Raw genomic sequence first — 19,761 nt, forward strand, 5'->3', positions numbered from 1 at the left:
GGATTCAGCAATATGTGAACTGTGAACTTCCAGATGTTCAAGCTGGTTTTAGAAAAGGCAGAGGAACCAGAGATCAAATTGCCAACATCTGCTGGATCATCGAAAAAGCAGGAGAGTTCCAGAAAAACATCTATTTCTGCTTTATTGACTATGCCAAAGCCTTTGTGTGGATCACAATAAACTGTGGAAAATTCTGAAAGAGATGGGAATACCAGACCACCTGACCTGCCTCTTGAGAAATCTGTATGCAGGTCAAAAAGCAACAGTTAGAACTGGACATGGAACAACAGGCTAGGTCCAAACAGGAAAAGGAGTACGTCAAAGCTGTATATTGTCATCCTACTTATTTAACTTCTATGCAGAGTACATCGTGAGAAACGCTGGACTGTATGAAGCACAAGCTGAAATCAAGATTGCTGGGAGAAATATCAATAACCTCAGATATGCAGATGACACCACCCTTATGGCAGAAAGTGAAGAAGAACTAAAGAGACTCTTGATGAAAGTGAAAGAGGAGAGTGAAAAAGTTGGCTTAAAACTCAACATTCAGAAAACTAAGATCATGGCATCTGGTCCCATTACTTCATGGCGAATAGATGGGGAAACAGTGTCAGACTTTATTTTGCTGGGCTCTAAAATCACTGCAGATGGTGACTGCAGCCATGAAATTAAAAGACGCTTACTCTTTGGAAGGAAAGTTATGACCTGGACAGCATATTAAAAAGCAGAGACGTTACTTTACCAACAAAGGTCCGACGAGTCAAGGCTATGGTTTTTCCAGTAGTCATGTGAGAGTTGGACTACAAAGAAAGCTGAGTGCTGAAGAATTGATGGTTTTGAACTGTGGTGTTGGAGAAGACTCTTGGGAGTCCCTTGGACTGCAAGGGGATCCAGCCACTTAAATGCCCATTGTTAAGTGCCCTTTGCCATGGAGACAGCAGGGATTGAACAGGGGAAATGGATGTTTTGAGTGAGGGGTCTCGGAAAGTGGACCCGTGTTTCTCAGCCTCAACATCATCGGCATTTGTGTCTGGAGGCCGTCCTGTACACTGTAGAGCAACTTCCCTGGCCTCCACCTACCTCAAATTGCTGTATAAGAGTGTTTGCTCCCCAGGTCCTTGCTGCTAACCTGCTAAGTCACATCAGTCGTGTCCGACTCTGTGTGACCCCATAGAGGGCAGCCCACCAGGCTCCCCCGTTCCTGGGATTCTCCAGGCAAGAACACTGGAGTGGGTTGCCATTTCCTTCTCCAGTGCAGGAAAGTGAAAAGTCAAAGTGAAGTCGCTCAGTCGTGTCCGACCCCTCGGCGACCCCATGGACTGCAGCCTTCCAGGCTCCTCTGTCCATGGGATTTTCCAGGCAAGCGTACTGGAGTGGGGTGCCATTGCCTTAGACCCAAACTAAAGAAAAAAAGTGTTAGTTGCTCAGTCGAGTCTGACTGTTTGCTACCCCATGGACTGTAGCGCACCAGGCTCCTCTGCCCATGGGATTCTCCAGGCCAGAATACTGGAGTGTGTAGCCATTCCCTTCTCCATAGGCTCAAACTAAAAACAAAACCAAACAGCTGGTGCTATAGGGCAACGTTGGCAAATGTGTGTACAATTACAGGTTTTAAAGTATTTTTTAATTGCCCCTTTTATTTTTTTAAATAAGTGTTTTCTGGTTGCGCTGGGTCTTCTTTGCTTCATGAGGGCTTTCTCTAGTGATGCGTGGGAGCTCCTCTCCTTGTGGCCCACAGGCTTCTCACTGCGATGGCTTTCTTGTTCCCAAGCACAGGTTCAGGGCGAGCGGGCCTTAGTCGTTGCAGGACGCTGGCTTTGGAGCTTGGGCTCAGGCGTTGTGGTGCGCCAGCTTAGTTACCCCACAGCACGTGTAATTTCCCCGAACCGGGGATGGAACCCATGTCCCTAGCATTGGCAGGCAGATTCTCACCCACTGCATACCCGGGAAGCCCTTCCTTGCCCGTTTTAACCAACTTCTTGATGAACGAAACAACTGGTCCTCATCCAGGTGGTTAGACGTCTTATGAACTATTAATGTCCCAATTGTATAGAGAGTAAAAGCGGCAGTGAAAACCAATCACCTCCGCAGAGCTGCGGTCCAGTAAAGGGCAGAGCTGGGATGTGGAAAGGAGCCGACTTCTGTATTCTCCACTTACAAAGCAGGCAGCATGGTAGCTCCTTCTTCAAGGGTTGCCGCTAGAATTACGTGATAGATCGGGTTCTTAGCTTCTCTGATGGCTCAGATAGTAAAGAATCGGCCTGCAATGCAGAAACCTGGGTTCGATCCCTGGGTCAGGAAGATCTCCTGGAGAAAGGAAATGGCAACCCACTCCAGTATCCTTGCCTGGAAATGCCATGGATAAAGGAGCCTGGGGGGCTACAATCCATGGGGTCACAAAGAGTCGGACACGACTGAGCGACTTCCGCTGCCGCCCCACACAGCTAGGTCTCGATGGAAGAACCAGGCATTCAGTCATTCAGCACATGTACCTTTTATTACAGAAACACTGGGGAAGGGTTGAAAAAGGCTAAAGACGCGAAGTGGAGGAAACCGCTGCAGGCGTTCACTCAGCTTCTCCCAGCACTTCTGCTCACAGAGGCCTGCTGGCCATGCCTCTGGGCAGACAGGTGCTGTCCCTCAAAGGACTCGACTCACTACCCTCTGAATCGGCAGTCTAGAACACGGAGGTTTCCCCAGAGGCCAGGCCGACCAGCTGGGAGACAGAGGACTCGTGAGGGTTGAGCTGAGATGGAGAAGGGCGGTTAGAAGGCACAGCAGGGGTTGTTCCTAAGGAAGGGAAGAAAGGAGAGGGAGATGTATGTGAGCGTCAGTATACATCCTGAACGGCTCTCTGCTCTGTGGACCCCGCTCACCTTGCCCCTCCAACCCACCGGCCACGCTTCCCTAAACCTCAGCCGGCTGCTCCTCGCCATCTCACCATGCGAATATCTTCTCTGCAGAGAGGTTCTTCTAAACACTCAGTGGAAAAAGCTACCCCTCCAGTTCCTGTCTGTCACAGCACCTTCGAGGAAGCTCAGGTGATTTATTCCCTGCCCTCCCACTAGGGGGCTGCCTCACGAGCACAAGGACTTCCCCTGCCTGGCACACTGGGGTCATCTAGGGTTGCTGCAGAGGGTGAACATATAAGGCTTGCTCTGGGCTTTGGGGGATAGGTCGAGCATCTCATTGCTCCCAAAGGGGCTCACAGTCTGCTGCAGAGGGTCTGAAAACTATAGCCCCAGGGGGTGACTCCAGCTCCCACCTGTTTTTACTTATCATAGTTTTTAAAAATCAAGGTAAAATTCACATGACGTAAAATTCACCATGTAACCGTTTTTTAGCAAATCCAGAATTCATCATAGTGCAGTTACTTGATAAAAACGTACTGACTGCATTTCTCAATAAGTTAATCATAGAATTATCACACAACCCAGACTTTCTACACCTAGGTGTGTACCCCCGAGGAACTGGAAACAGGTGTTCAATGAAAATTTTGTGTGTCAGTGTTCTTAGCATGCTACCAATAGCCAAAAGGTGGAGACAGCTCAAATGTCCTTCACCTGAAGAGTGAGTAAACAGGCAAAGGAATACTATTCGGTCATGAAAAATGATGAGGTCCTGCTCTAGCCTGGATGGCCTTAGAGAACATTATGCTAGGTGAATGAAGCCAGACACAAAAAGCCACATAGTATATGAGTCCATGTATATGAAACGTGCAGAGTAGGCAAATCCAGAGATGGAGAGAGAGAGATGATTAGTGGTTGCCAAGGGCTGGGAGGAGACACTGCTTATGGTTGCAGAGGCTCCTTTAGGGATGATGAAAAGTTTTTGGAGCTAAATTGCCATGAGGGTTGCACAACACTGTGAGTGTACGAAACGTTACTCACAGTAAATTTTATATTATGTGTATTCTGCCACAACTTAAAAAAAAAAATCCCACATAACCTTTGACTGAATTCATGAATGAATTCTTTCTGCTCTCCACATCCTTATCGTTGGTAAGCTGTGGCTTGAGATTAGGGAGATGAACTTGAAACTTTCCATTCAACTCTGTGATTCTACAGTTGGCATCTCCAAACCCTCCTGGAGAATTCGAACCAAGCCCCCACCCCCACCCAGCAGTGGACAAACCCTCTTCCCCATGGGACATACCTGTTGTCCGCGTCCGGGTTACAGTAATGGCAGTAACACTTGGGAGGTTGAAGAAGCGGGGGAACCAGAAGCAGAAAGAAACAGTATTGGTGAGACAATTCTACCACTCTCCCTCTATCCTTCCCCACGCTTCCTTTCTTCTTTCCTGCCTGCCTCCCTTTCCCCCCCTCCCCGGGGCAGGGAGTGACATCCTTGATCTGGTTGATCTATTCAGCCTCCCCTCTTACTGCCCCATCCTCCAGCCAGTTCACTCCATCCCAGTAAATGACACGATGCTCTAACCTGGGGGTTTCTCAACCGCAGCACCCCTGGCACTTTGACCCAGGTCGGCCTTAGTTGTGGGTGCCATCCTACGGAAGCCACGCACCTCACCTCTACCCACCAGATGCCAGTGGCACCTCCTCCCCCAGACGTGACAACCAGAAATGTCTCCAGGCGCTGCTGAGTGTCCCCTGGGTGGCAAAGTCACCCCCATCACAGAACCACTCATCTAAGCGAGGGCGCAAGGCTGGGGCTCATCTCCTCGCCTCTTCCATATTGCTCGTCTTTCACCCCGGGTCCCTTAGCGCTGCTCCTTCTACAAGTGCGGCAAGGCGCTCCCCATCTTCACTGCCGTCCCGACATCCTGCCCACGCCTTGGGTACCCGGCTCCTCCTCCCCTTCCTCTGCGCTCCCCCCGCCCCCTCCTCCCTCCATCTGTTCACCCCCCTCCTCCCCCAAGAGGTACCCAGCTCCTCCCTCCCTTCCTCCGTGCTCCCACTCTCTCCTCCCTCTCCACCTTTAGGAACCCGGCTCTTCCTACCCAGTCTCCTTTATTGTAGGACACGAACAAGAAGGTAACCATCATGTAGGCGCATCTCAGCCCATTCCATGCTGTTTTCTTCTTCAGCGGCTTCTTGGGGGTGGTGGCCGTTGGGACGAACTTCACTGGGGAGATCCAAGTGGACACGACCAACGTGAAGGCCTGCCGCCCCCTGTGGACAGCCTGCCTTTCCCACAACTCTGTCCACACAGATCTCCCTCTGAACCCCACATCCTCAATCCACCTGCTTCTGGGATTGAAATGTGGTCCATTGCTAGCGGGTGCCCCCATCTCCCCTCTCCATCGGCAAGGCACCAGTCTCACATCTCCTTCTGATTGCCATTGCACCAGCCTTCTACTCCACACTCCTCTCTCCCAGACCAGCTCCCACTGGAGCCCACAGGGATCTAACACCAGATCTGACCCTGTGACCTCCTCATTCCAGACCCCATCTGGGGCACAAGCCCAGTTTTACTTGCTCAATATTCTTTCCCTCTTCTTTTCACATTTTAAATTTTAAAGAAAGGGTTACATTACATTTTAATACTACATACAAAAAAAAAAAAACCCTAATACTAATAAGATTTTTTTTAAAAAAGGAGATGGCACTTGAAAATTCCCAGAGTGGAGGAACCCACGTGAGTCATGGACGTTAAATTAAATCTAGCTTCTTTCAGGAACATAAGCAAAATTTAAGTCATTTCTTTTAAATGTCTCTGATAATCACGAGAGGAACTTAAGTCATCTTCCCCCAAATGGTTGAAGATAGTCCCTTTTTAACCAACCCTTGTGCCCTCAGGAAACCCCATTGTAATAACCATCATTTTAAAATAGAAACAATTTCCTCAATTTCACGTTATAAGCCACCCTGTGAGGAACACCCTGCCCCTGCATCTCATATCAGTTTTGAATTTGAAAGCTCCCAGCTTAAGAATTATTCTTCCTTGCACAATAAACTCTCCCTTAGTACGATTTTACTGATCTTGTGGTTTTAGCTTTGCTATTTGTGCATTTTTGACATGCATAACTCACCTCACGGAACAGGCCCTCAAGTCAAAAACCAGAACATTACCAGTGTAAAGGGAAAAATGAAAATTAAAAAAAAAAAAGCTCCTTAACTGAAATTTCAGGAGGGCACACCCCCTTCCCTTTTCTTAGAGAATTTACTTCGTAGCTGTAATTCCTTTCTCTCTCCCTTCATTGTTGTTCAGTTGCTAAGTTGTGTCTGACTCTTTGTGACCCCATGGTCTGCAGCATGCCAGGCTTCCTTGTCCTTCACCGTCTCCCAGAGTTTGCTCGAACTCTTGTCCATTGAGTCAGTGATGCCGTCCAACCATCTCATCCTCTGCCGCCCCCTTCTCCTGCCCTCAATCTTTCCCAGCATCAAGGTTTTTTCCAATGAGTCTTCACATCAGGTGGCCAAAGTACTGGAGCTTCAGCTTCAGCATCAGTCCTTCCAATGAATATTCAGGGTTGAAATCCTTTAGGATTTATTCATTTGATCTCCCTGCTGTCCAAGGGACTCTCAAGAATCTTCTCCAGCACGATTTGAAAGCATCCATTATTCAGCATCTTTAGCTGTCCCTTTGAAATGTATGCAAATCTTTTTTTTAAATTTACTTATTTATTTGGCAGTGCTGGGATCAATTTCAACGTCCTTCTTCACCTCTAGGAACCGTTTTAGACCTCAGTGATCAACAGAAGGAGCAACTGAGAAAAATCAAGACGTTTCCCAGTCATACCTCAGTGCTCTCCGTGTCCTTGGTACCAGGGGGCAGTACAAGGGGGTAGGGGTGGTCTGAAGGCTTTGGCTGCCCCTCAGAAAGACATCCTCTCAGGTTCTGAAACCCGGACCTTGGCCACCTGAAATTGTGTCTCCTTAAGGCTTTGTCTTAACACAGACCGAGGGAACTCGCAGACGTGTTGATGGAAAAGGCATGATGCCGTGCACCTACCTTCTTCCTTGCAGCCGCTTGATTCTTCTGAAAAGAGGAAGAGAAAGAGGCAAAGAAGGAAGGGAAGGAAGGAAGAGGAGCAGGGAAAAGGAAGAAAAGAAATCACCAACAAATTCTGAAATGGATGGAGACCAAACTGTAAAGAGCGATTCTGGGCGCCCCGGGTAAGGAGAGCTGAGAATGAGCCCAGCCCCCCCGCAGTCCCTGGTCTCAGGCACTGCGTGGCCTCGTGGCCTGTCCACCTGCTGTTCCCTCTGCCAGCAACACCCTTCACCCACATGTGCTTGGGACTGCCTCCCTCACCTCCTCCAAGTCTTTGCTCAAAGTACTTTCCCTGATCACCTTTTAAAAACATATCCGTCTGTCCTGCCCTGCCTTCCCGTCTCCCTTCCTCTGCAATCTTCACAGGGCTTAGCATCCAACAGACTTCTAACCCACTATTTCTCTATTTATTCGTGTTCTTTCTCTTCTCATCAGTTCTATCTGGACACAGATTTCTGACCTGTTCCTTACTGTATCTCTAACATCTAGAACAGGACTGAACACAGAGAGGCTAATATTAATTAGCATTTGTTGTTGGATAAATGAAAAAAAAAAGACACTTATCATGTTCAGATGATGATGATAAAGAGTGTAAGATTTCAATTAAAAATTGAAAAAGAAATTTTAAAAAACCCCAAGAGTGTAAGGTTTGATGCTATTTAAAGACTCTTCCAACATTAAAAAAGGAAAGCTGAGAAGTCTATATTTTTGTGTCCAGGAGCAAAAGCAAATGGTGGGGCCAATTAGCATAGTCACTACTTACCATTCAGCACCTGGAGGCTCAGCAAACCTGCAGAGGCAATGTAGACGTGGGATTGCCAAAGGCAGTGTGCCAAATGCCCTTAGACCAACACTAAGTGCCCTTAGACCAACCACATGCAGCTAACTCACCCCAGCTGCCTCTCGCTCTTCTCATCAGCTCCCCCTGAGGACGTTCGTACTGCCCTAAAGCTATCTGTGTGTCCCCCCATCAGTCTGTGTGGGGTTTCTCTAGAGGTACAAGCACGTGAGGTTCGTCTTTGGCTTTCCACCGCCCTGCGTGGTCCTATCCCATACGGAGAGCTGAAAAGAATATTCTTCCCGGTCTTCCTTGGTAGCTCAGTGGTAAAGAATCCGCCTGCCAGCGCGGGAGAGACACAGGCTTGATCCCCGGTCCAAGAAGATCCCACTTGCCTCGGAGCAACTGAGCGCCACCGCTGTCTGTGTTCTGGAACCCAGGAACCACAGCTACTGAGCCACACCCTGGAGTTGCTGCTCCACAACACGAGAAGACCACCGCAAGGAGAAGCCCGAGACCACCTCTAGAGAGTAGCCTGACTCCCCTCAACTAGAGAAAGCCACACACAGCCACGAAGACCCAGCACAGCTGAAAATAAGTCTTTTTAAAGAAAAGAATTTTCTTTTCCCAAACAAGCTTCCCATGCCAAAATCTCGGAGCATGCATGGAGTGAGATGATTTACCTAGGATCTCTGATGTCATCCATCCAGAAGGAAATGTGGTCCGGGAGGCAGGGCGGTGTTCAGGGGTGCAGACAAAGTTCAGAGTGTTGAGTCCAAGGGGCCGCGAGAGATGAGACCATAGAAGGAAAAAAAAGTCATAAGATCAGAAGGTGGGGAGACTGGCAGCAAACGAGAACGGAGCCCAGGCAGGCGGTGCTGAGCCCTGAGGGGGAGAGGGCTGGAAGCCCCACTGTGTGGGTCAGAGCGGAAATCTAGTGGCTGAAGGGGCTTCCCTGGGGGCTCAGACGTCAGGAGTCCGCCTGCCAATGCAGCAGACGCGGGTTCTGGCCCTGGGTCAGGGAGATCCCCTGGGGAAGTGAATGGCACCCTACTCCAGTGTTCTTGCCTGGAGGATCCCATGGACAGAGGGGCCTGGCGGGCTCCAGTCCACAGGGTCACAAAGAGGGGGGCATGACTGGGCAACTGAACAACAGCTAGTGGCTTGAAGAGCTGGCACTGGGCCAGAGTCAGGCTGCGAAGGCAGCCACCACGCCTGCTCCGCATATTTGCCATCACTGTGTTGTGGCCCCTGGCACCCTTCAGGTGAATACTGCCTGCCTGGTGGGGAAATGCAACCAAATATATTAAGCGTGCCCAGCGCCCAGGAAACCCTGAACGAATTTTCCTTACTGTCATCACCGTCGTCGTAAGAACGTTGCCCATGTCCCTGATTTGACCAGGGGCTTGGTTCTCATAAGACACCCCGCCTTTGAGAAAGTGAAACGCATACAGCCATTTTTTCCAGTCCCCGGATTAATAAAAAACCAGAAAGATTCTCTGATCAGTGAGGCCGTGGTTCGGAAGGGACCCCATCGCAGAGACGAGAAGGGGAACAAGACAGACGCGGGGACAATGTGAAAAGAGGAACTCACGTTTCAGGACTGTCGAGGTGCGGGCGACGGGGAGGAGAAATTCCAGCGGGAGCCGGTGGGCATCAACAGAAAAGGGAGAGGATGAGAAGCTGCCACTGGCTTCTTCCCGGCTCCTCCCACCCTGCTGGTCCTCCGGAGAGACCCTCCCGTCACAGTGGGATGAGGGTGCCCCCAGATCTCATGGGGTGGCCAGGGGCCAGGATGGGGACTCTGCCTGCTTCCGCTACACTTGCCTCCTTTGGAGCGCTGATTATCCAGATGGACAGACTCCCCAGACACCCGTTTTCCTTGAGCATTGGTCCCCCAGAGATGAGGAAGGTCCTCAGAAGAAGATCCCCCAACCCACTTTTATCTCCTTTTTCTCCTAAGAGGTCAGGGGGGAGGAAGCTTGACCAAAGAGGAAGCCGTGGCTTTGAGCTCCTCCTCATTCAACTGTCCTCTCCACAAATACACACAGTTCAGTACATTCTTGCGTCCTGGGGCTGTGGTCCTTGGCTTCTGCTAAGATCTGGAGGCCCTGATGGCTATGCACTCACACACCCAGTCACACATACAGCCTCAGACCCACTCCTGCCTCCCACAAATTCTGGAGATTATCCTTGCAGTCTCAGGGGGCCTGTGGACCCTGGCGGGTCAGTCTGAGCCCCCTTCAGAGTCGAGAGTGATAGATGGAGACCCTGTTAGCAGAGGGTCTCTCTCAACCCGGGCCCCCAGGTGAGAACAATCCAAAGATTCCCTTCTCGTTTACTTTTTTGTCTCAGCGGCTGAAAACACCCGAATTACCATAGAAAAGGAAGAATAACTCACTTTTTACTGGAAGGTGCAGCAGGACCAGAAATCAGGGGGTCAACATGGAAAAAAGTGAGCAAGACCGTAGAATCAAATACATGCCCCCAGTACATTCCTTTATTCACTCACTAAACCCTCTTCAAGTTATTTGTAAGCTTTTATTGTGCGCTAATTATAGACTCACAAAAACACTGCAAGAATAGTACCAGAGGGGGTTGCCCTTTCCTCGTGCAAGAGATCTTCCCAACCCGGGGACTGAGCCTGCACCTCCCGCATCGGCAGGCAGGTTCTTTACCACCGAGCCCCCAGGAAGCCCCAGTTTGGGGAGCCATGCCTTGAAACCAGGGTTCCGTGTGGCACAGAGTACCATGGTGAGGATTCAGTGGTTTCATGGAGGTAGACGCTCCAGTGTTGGTTCTCCTCCAGCCCTTCCCATTAGCAAAAATTACATCCATAGAAGGGACCTCTCTGTTGCTTCAGGAATAGTCGTAGAGCCCGTGTGTGTTAGACATGCTTCTAGCTTATGAGTGTGAGCGGTGGACAAGACTCTGCCCTGGAGGTGCAAAAGAGACGGGAGAGAGGTGCTTCACCAGCTCACCTGACCTGGGGGCGTACGTCTGTCTTCCTTAGAATGTGTCCCCTGCTCTCCAACGAGCATGGCTCCCTTTCTCTCCCAAGAACCACCAAACTTTTCCTTCTGGAAGGTAGGCCCTTTTTCATGGGAGCAATTTATACACCAAACGAGAGCCACAGCGCTGAGACCCGGGGCTGTGCCGGAGCTGGCTCGCAAGAGATGGTTGTTAAATTTGCAAAACTTTCGCAAGCCACTGTCAAGCCTAATTAGTGGCTTCAGATCAGCCCAGAGCTAAAGCATTTACACCACAGAAATTGGCAGTGGTTGCAAACCACGGCTCCCCTCCCCACCCTCTCCCCACAGAAATGGTTGTTAAATGTTACAAGCACAGCCTGACTGCAGACCATTTGTAACAGTTTTGCTTTTGACCCCAAGACAATATCTAAATGCCAGGGCCCACACCAACACTTCCCCCCACTGTTTTTTTCCACTGCAGCTTGTTTTGTTTTTGGCTGCACTGTGGGACGTGCAGGATCTTAGTTCCCCAAGCAAGCCTGAAACCCAATAGAGTCCTAACCCCTGGACCACCAGGGAATTCCCCTCCCTCGAATTTTTAATGAGGACATCCCACGGACAGAGGAGCCTGGTGGGCTGCAGTCCACAAGGGGTCACAGAAGAGTCAGATACGACTCAGCAACTGAACAAGTAGTTGTAATCCCACTCGAGATTGAAAAAGCACTTACTTTCTTCCTCTGTCCTGTCTGGAGGCGAGGGTGCAGGCAGCCAGGTTCCAACAGGGGTGCAAAGGGAAGACAGGGATCAGCGTTAAGACACCGTGAAATAAGGACACCGCAAAACGAGACTCCCTGACCGCTCAGAGGATTCAGAGGCAGAAGCGGACACGAGGCGGGTGGGGGCTCGGTCGTTGCCTCTCTCTCTCTCTAACAAGTACCGGTGGAGCCTCTAGTGTGTTCAAGGTGTAAGGTTACACGGAAAGCGAGAGGACAAGGGTCTTACTCTCGGGGGGCGCGAGCAAGCGGAGGCCCGAGAGGCGGCCTCGAGAGTCAGAAACCCATCCGGGGGAGGGCCAGGGTTTCTGGGTGCGGCCGGAACCTGCTAGAGGGCGGCATTTGCTGACCTTGTGTGAGTGCCAGGGAAGGCGTCTTGGAGGAACTGTCACTGAGTCTGACACCTGAAAGATGAGGAGGGGTTAGCCAGGTGAAGACCTTTGGAGGGGAGAGACAGAGACGCATTCCCGGAGGCGGGACAGTCCTGGGTGGGAAGGAGTCTGGAGCTTCGGAAGGATGGAGAGAGACCTGCTGAGCGGACACAGCAGGCGAAAATGACCAGCGGACAAGAACGCCCAGAGTTAGATGATGCCCAGCCCTGTGGGTCATTTTAAAGACCTCGGGCTTCATCCTAAGAATGATGGGCGATCAGGGAAAGACTTGGACCCAGCACTTGGGCAACTTACCCCATCTCTCTAGGGCTTGGTTTTCTCATGAAAGTGCAATTATAATGGGACGACAGATTGTCCTGCTTGGCCCAGAACTTGAAAGGGGCCCACTGCGTGAGAGAGTTTTAATGCTGAAACCAGGCATGTCCTGGGCGCGCAGAGTCACTCTGGATTACAATGGGATCCACCCGTCTCACAGGGGTGATGAGGCTTAAAAGAAATGATCCAAGCAGAGCCCTGAAACATACTGGCTTTTCCAAGATGCTCCATGAAAGTTTTTTAAAGAACTTTGTTTTGCTGTGGATCATTTTTTAAATCTATGGGATTTGTTACAGTATTGTTTTATGTTTTGGCTTTGGGGCCTCGAGGCGTTGGAGACCTTAGGTCCCTTAGACCAGGGATGGAACCCGCGCCCCTGGCATTGGAAGGCCAAGGCTTGCTAACCGCTGGACCACCAGGGAACTCCTGCATGACATTTTTGTTAGTTACCACTCTGCCTCTGAAGCTCTGCGTCTTTCTGGCTGTCGGTTTTCGTGTCTCTACAGATGGTTTCCGGTCTGTGAGCCACGACTCTGGCCTCTGTAGTTGCGATTTAGTTGCTCAGTCGTGTCCGACTCTTTGCAGCCCCGTGGACTGCAGCCCGCCAGGCTCCTCTGTCCGTGGGATTCTCCAGGCAAGAATACTGGAGCGGGTTGCTGTGCCCTCCAGGGGATCTCCCCGACCCAGGGATTGAAGCCGGGTCTCCCGCATTGGCAGACGGATTCTTTACCACTGAGCCGCCAGGAAAGCCCTGACTATATGGCTTTATCCACGCTCAACTCTGGATCTGAGGTTATTTTGCCTAATAATGTCTATCTGACATTGATCTTTGCCTTATAGCCGGGTCGTATGTTGACTAAGCAGTACCTTTCACTATTTATGAAGTCTGGCTGTTTTCCAAGGAGGGAGGTCTTGGCCCATAAAGCTCTGATATTTCTGGATAGAGAGGATTCTTTGAGGGTAGGAGTTAGGGAGTCTTGTGTTATTCAGCTTGTGAGAAGGAGAAGGTCTTGGAACTCCACAGGCAGTATGGGGAGAAGGAAATGGGAGATGAGAAGAGAGAGAGTGAGCAGAGATGGGAGAAGACCGTCTGTCTGCTCAGGGCTCTGGCTGTTCTGCACGCTCTCGTTTCATCGAGACTCATTACTCGTAGGTCTCAGCCGATTTCCTATGGGAACCAGTGAAGGAGGGTTCTGCTTCCAGGCTGATGGGAACACAGGGAAAGCACAGAGCTCTTCAGCAACCCAAGGGGAGAGAAGTGAGAAACTGGTATCTTTGAAAGAGCAGAAGCCGTGAGGAGGGCTACGGACTCCAGAACCCCTGGACAAACGGGATGCGGGGAGCTGAGCCCACTTCAACCAGCTTCCTAGTACCGGAGTTTTTCGTAGATTTAATTATAACGTCATATATTTTTTATAACACATAAAATGTTATAGTTTATTATAACATTAAGAAGCACCCCTTATAGCGTGGATTACTAGCCCTACTCTATGGGAGAAGAGAACAGCCTTGCCCCAGGGTCCCATATGCTGGTAAAGAACAGAGCTGGCTTGAAATACCAGGCATATCTACCCCTGGAAGTCCAGCTCCCGCCTCCATCTCCCTGGAGCTCCAGATCCAGGCGTTCCCTGTGCACTGGGACGGGAACCCTTGGGGATGGCTGGAAAGGTCTCACTCGAATTCACTTTACAATTCTCTTTCTTCTCAAAAGTCTCAAAATGATGCTAACTTGTCCAGAACCTCTCTTTAATGCGCTCTGGTCTTCCTTTCCAGTGAAGAGAGAACCATCTTCAGACTAAGACCCTCAGCAGTCTTCAGTATCGTTATAATTAATACTTTATTTCCATTGTTTCATTATGTCTATTTTTGCAGTTATCTTCTTAGAAAATTCTCTGGCATTGCCCTTCTTTGGGTTTGGAATGAAAACTTACCTTTTCCAGTCCTATGGCCCCTGCTGAATTTTTTCAAATTTTCTGGCACACTGAGTGCAACGCTTTAACAGCATCATCTTTTATTATTTTAAATAGCTCAGCTGGAATTCCAGCACCTCCACTAGCTTTTGTCATAACAATGCTTCCCAAGGCCCTCTTGACTTCACCATCCAGGATGTCTGGCTCTAGGTGAGTGGCCACACGATCATGGTTATCCAGGTCATTAAGACTTTTTTGTGTGGTTCTGTGTATTCTCGCCACAGCTTCTTAATCTTATCTGCTTCTGTTAGGGCCTTGACACTTCTGTCCTTTGTTGTACCCATCCTTGCATGAAATGTGCCCTTGGTATCTTCAGTTTTCTTGAAGAGATCTCTGTGGCTTAGCTGCTAAGTCGTGTCCGACTCTGCGACCCCATGGATCCTCTGTCCATGGAATTTTCTAGGCAAGATTACTGGAGTGGGCTGCCATTTCCTTCCCCTCTAGTCTTTCCCATTCTGTTGTTTTCCTCTATTTCTTTGCATTGCATACTTTTAAAACAGATGAAACTGGATTTTCACCGACTAAAGGAATGTAAAACTTTCTTTGCAAGTTTATCTATTTAAGCTTTAAATAAAGGAAGTCCTTTCAAAGCGTAGTCCGTTACTGGAAAACATAAATGATAGCATTGGACTGGATAGTAGTAGAGATAGCAGGAACTTCTGCTGGGGTTCAGCCTCTCTACCTGTGCACATGGGGACCAGTTTTTTCAGCCATCCCATTTTGAAAAGTCAGAAAGCTAGATGCTACCCCATGTTGCTGAAGGTGTGGGAAAACTAGCATTCTTGCAGGCGGTTTATGGAACTGTACATTTGTCAAACCTCTGTCCAGATTTAAAAGACCTCTGCTCTTTGACCCAGTCATTTGAGTCATGACCTCAGAAAGTTGAAGATATAGGTACCTAAGCGCATTTCTTGTAAGAACACGCAGGAGACCAGTAGTGGTGGCTGTTTCAAGACAGGAAAACTGGGAATAGGACAGAGAGGAAGAGTTTGACTCTCACTTTATGTTCCTACAACTTTTCTCATGAGCATAAATCTTTTATAGCTTAAAAAAGTCTAGCGTATGATATTTCTCATGCAAAATTCTAGCGCTCTCATTCTACACGAATAAAAGTTTCTATTACCTTAAAACCCTAAGAGACAAAATGTGATCAGATACAGTCTGAATCGTTCTTCCGAAATAAATAAAGAAAACGTAAATAAAACACGGAATTTAAATAAATAACTAAAACCACAAAAGACTCCATAAATCTGCATTACCTTACAGACAAGAGAAGAGACACACCAGAGAGGACAGAACTCTCACTTACCATCCGCTGACAGCCTGCTCATCATACCTGGGGAAGAAGACATAGGGAAAGACGTACAAATGCGACAGAAGGAAATATACCAAATTCGTGGATTTCCCCGGGTCAACGGATTTAAGAAGCTCTCTTCTTTGGAAAGTATGGCTATGAGACCTCGGGCATGACTTAGGGTTTCCTCATTATTCCCATCCTCCCTTTGTTCAGCCCCACCACCACCAGCAGACATCAATCTAATTTCTGGGTCTCGAATCTAATTTCTGGGTTTTGTGTGTGTCTTTTCCATCAATCTCCGAGTTCCTAAAGAGTGAGCATATATGATCCATCTTTGGGTTTAAATCACCCAACATGGCTCCAGACATATGTCAAATGCCCGGAAAATCTTGCTTAGAGTTTCCCCCCAAAGTTCACAGTCCGAGGGCATCTTGAACGTGGTGAGGTATTTACCTACGATTCCTGAGAGCAGTCAATCCGGAGTCGGCACGGTGGTGGAGGATACAGACGTGGTTCAGAACGGTGGGACCAGGGGCCGCGGAGAGGAAGCCATGAGTAGAAAACCAAAAGTAAGATCAGATGCCGGGAGCTGGGACAGACTTGCAAAGAGAGGCCACCCTGGGCGCGGGGAGCGGCTAGGTGGGATTACTGAGAGGGGCTTTGTGTTTGATTTTGGGGAGGTTTAAGTGAGCGGGGGCCGGGGGTGGCAGACACAGCCATGGGCCATTCTTCAGCCAGGTAGGAAAGAGAGAAAGGAGCTATTCTTCACTGACTCTAGAAAAAAGCCCAACTCTTTCCTTACACTGACTTCACACCAGTCCTCCCAGGTTAGCGAGCTGTCCTCATGTTGTCAATGAGAACAGCTGAAGCTCTGAGATATCGGATTAATTTTTGAAGCCCCACACAGTGGATGAGTGAGAGCACAAAAATTCAAACGTAGATCTCTCCAACTTCTTCTATAAAGTTCTATTTCCTCACCCACAAGGTGAGTATATCAATGTCCATCGCTGGGTTGGGGTTAAGTTGTCTATATACTGATAATAATAACAATAACAAGCTTACATAGAGAGGATAGCACGTATGTCCATGGTGAGGGCCATGGAGGCAGAAGAAGGAAGAATTGTGTGTGCTAAGTCACTTCAGTCGTGCCCAACTCTTTGTGACTCCTTGGACTGTAGCCCACCAGGCTCCTCTGTCCATGGGATTCTCCAGGCAAGAATACTGGAGTGGGTTGCCATTTCCTCCTCCACAGATCTCAGATAGACCTGAATTTAGCTCTACACCAAATGGCTTTCCTTTAGTCACAAGTGGGCCACAGAAATGTGCTCAATTTCTGATCACCTAGTTTTTACAGGGGAAGGAGAGAGGCATGCAGTGTTTTCTTTTCATCAAGATATCCAGTCTTGACTTCTTATGTCTCTAGATTAGAAGCTGGGCTGTGGACAGTCACAAGAAGAAAGGTCCTTGAAAGGCAGGCAAAAATTACCCCGTCAGCCAAGGGCAATCAGAGCCCAAAGGGAGAGAGAGTGAACAAAAATGTCACCTTTCAGCACTGTTGACTCGGCGCAAACAGCAGGAAGGAGAGGTTCAGAGGTGGCCGGCGGGGATCAGAGAGAAGGTGAAATGCGTTAATTCATCCTTTATACCCCATTGCATCCCCCAGGTCCCAGGACAGCATGGGGACCCAGAATGAGAAGCTGTGCCCTGTTCTAAGGTCCATAGACGTCTCTGTGCGTCGTCCTCAGGCACTCCGTTGTGTGTGCGACCCCATGGACTCTGCGACCCCATGGACGGTAGCCCCAGGCCCCTCTGTCCATGAGACTCCCCAGGCAAGAAGGCTGGAGTGGGTTGCCATTTCCTTCTCCAGGGGATCTTCCCAACCCAGGGATTGAACCAACGTCTTTCTTTACCCCTGAGCCCTCAGGGAAGCCCATAGGCCTCTTTAGAGACACATTTATCCCAGAGGTCAAGAAACCCTGAGATACCATGGTCTGGGGCATCCAATCACCCACCCCCTTACACCTGAGTCTCCAGAGGGTGGCAGACAAGGGTCTCCATAACAACCAATAGTCAGAGGCCAGGATGGTTAATACTTGGCAAGGAGCGAGGCTTGGCCAGTCTGCACCCTATTTCTCTCACCTGCAACCCACCAGTGAGGCCACACAATGCAGCCCAGTGTGGTTGTACATGTTAGAGCACAAAGTCCTGCTGAAAATCCGATTGAAGGTATGAAGTCCATATTCCCAGAAAACCACCGAGATTCTGTCCCTCACACCCAGGTTTGCACAAGATTACAGAGGCTGGTCGGCCTCCCCGACGTCCATCTGGTTGGCCCCAGGGGTCTGCAGGCTCTAGGTTTGGAGCCACGCTGAGATTGAGAGCATCCTGTGAGCTGCCCAGGATGAAAATGAGAGACAGCCATCCCCCTGTCTCCGTCCCCCTTCCTCCTCTGGTTGAAGGGCTCCCTAGTTACACAGGGAGAAGGAGATAAGACTCACATTTGACTGGCAAAGGACAACAGGACCAGAAGTCAGGGGACCAACATGGAAGAAAAAAGCAAGAGAGAAGTTTGAGTTAATAGTCATTTATCCACCTCCGATGATTTCTGCATGCATGCCTTTCCCCCTTCATCTGAAAGTGAAAGTCACTCAGTCGTGTCCAACTCTTCGCGACCCCATGGACTATACAGTTCATGGGATTTTCCAGGCCAGAACACTGGAGTAGGTAGCCTTTCCCTTCTCCAAGGGATCTTGCCAACTCAGGGATCGAACCCAGGTCTCCCGCATTGCAGGTGGATTCTTTACCAGCTGAGCCCCCAGGGAAGCCCAAGATAGGATGGGGCCCCAGAATGAGAAGCTATGTCTTGTTCTAAGAGCCACTCTGTGTGTGTACGCTCAGTCTTCCTTCCTTTAGCCTAGCCTGTTCTTACAGGGGGAGGGATTTCATGAGAGACTGTTTTTTTGTAGTTTGTCAGATACAGTTAGACAAAGATCAAACAGCTCGGTTACACTGTTGGCAAGGATGTTGAGAATTCTACTTCTTTTTAAAAAACTTTTAATCTTATATTGGGGTGTAGCCAATTCACAATGTTGTGATAGTTTCAGGTAAACAGCAAAGGGACTCAGGCATACATACACGTGTGTCCATTCTCCCCCAAACCCCGCTCCCATCCCACGTGATACTGAGCAGAGTTCTCTGTGCTGGAAAGTAGGTGCTTGTTGGTTCTTCATTTTAAATACATCAGTGTGTCCATGTCCATCCAAACTCCCTAACTATCCGTTCCCCTCATTCTTCTGGCAACCGTAAATTCGGAGAACACTTCTTTAGCATTACAGTTTTATAAATGAATCCTACAGATAGATTTTATGTATATATATGTGTGTGTGTGTGTCAGAATATAACTCTAGTAAAAATTTCCAACTATTCTTTCTTTCTGATAAGAGCTCTCCATTCACCCACTGAGCCTTTCTTCCCCAGACAAAAGGATGAATGAACAGCCCTTTGGACAGCAGGCATCACTAGAAGACAGAGATGTCAATGGCTTGCTTTGGCCCCCAGGACAAAGCCCACTTTTCCCCAGAATCCCCAAAGGGGTTCTAAAATCTGCATGAATCTGAGAGGAACTGGCTATGGGAATACAGACTTGGGATGTTCACAGTTCTTACTTTTTTCTTCAGTTGCAACTGGAGGCGAAAGTGTTAGGCCATCCGGATCCCAGCAGGAACAGGAAGAAGGGAGCAGGGAGAGAATTCAGCATTAGACTCAGATCACTGCAGTGCCCAAGGAGCCCAGAGCTGAAAGTGTCAGTGGAGATGCACTAACCATCCAGTCTATCGGTGAAGCTACTTAAGTCCACACATCCTTCTCACCACCCATTATCCACCTATCCACCCATTTACTTCTTCACCATGCATTGATTCATCCATCTAACCATCATCCAGTCATCATCTGTCCATCCTGCCATTCATTCTCCAGCTAGCCAACCTTCCATCCACCCATCCACCACCCATCCATCCTTTATCCACCCATCCACCACCCATCCATCCTTTATCCACCCATCTACCACCCATCCATCCTTTATCCACCCATCCACCACCCATCCATCCTTTATCCACCCATCCACCACCCATCCACCCATCCATCCTTTATCCACCCATCCACCACCCATCCATCCTTTATCCACCCATCCACCATCCTTCAATTTATCCATTTAACCATCATCCATATGTCATCCATCCATCCTTCCATTCATCCATCATCCACCCATCCTTCCATCCACCCATCCACCACCCATCCATCCTTTATCCACC

General features: G+C 49.2%; 1 protein-coding gene across 1 annotated transcript in view; it reads right to left on the reverse strand.

Moving 5' to 3' along the window:
• Positions 1 to 2,765: 2,765 nt before the first annotated feature.
• Positions 2,766 to 19,761, reverse strand: part of EDDM13 (epididymal protein 13) — an 18,738-nt gene continuing 1,742 nt past the window's right edge. The window contains exons 3-9 of the mRNA XM_040253773.1: positions 19,117 to 19,134; positions 15,464 to 15,490; positions 7,718 to 7,744; positions 6,913 to 6,939; positions 4,958 to 5,082; positions 4,156 to 4,193; positions 2,766 to 2,790 (exon numbers count right to left, since the gene is read on the reverse strand). Of these exons, the coding sequence (XP_040109707.1) occupies positions 2,766 to 2,790; positions 4,156 to 4,193; positions 4,958 to 5,082; positions 6,913 to 6,939; positions 7,718 to 7,744; positions 15,464 to 15,490; positions 19,117 to 19,134 (287 nt within the window). The remainder of the gene's footprint in view (positions 2,791 to 4,155; positions 4,194 to 4,957; positions 5,083 to 6,912; positions 6,940 to 7,717; positions 7,745 to 15,463; positions 15,491 to 19,116; positions 19,135 to 19,761) is intronic.

The sequence above is a fragment of the Oryx dammah genome, unplaced genomic scaffold, assembly GCF_014754425.2.
Source record: "Oryx dammah isolate SB20612 unplaced genomic scaffold, SCBI_Odam_1.1 HiC_scaffold_13, whole genome shotgun sequence".
NCBI lineage: Eukaryota > Metazoa > Chordata > Mammalia > Artiodactyla > Bovidae > Oryx > Oryx dammah.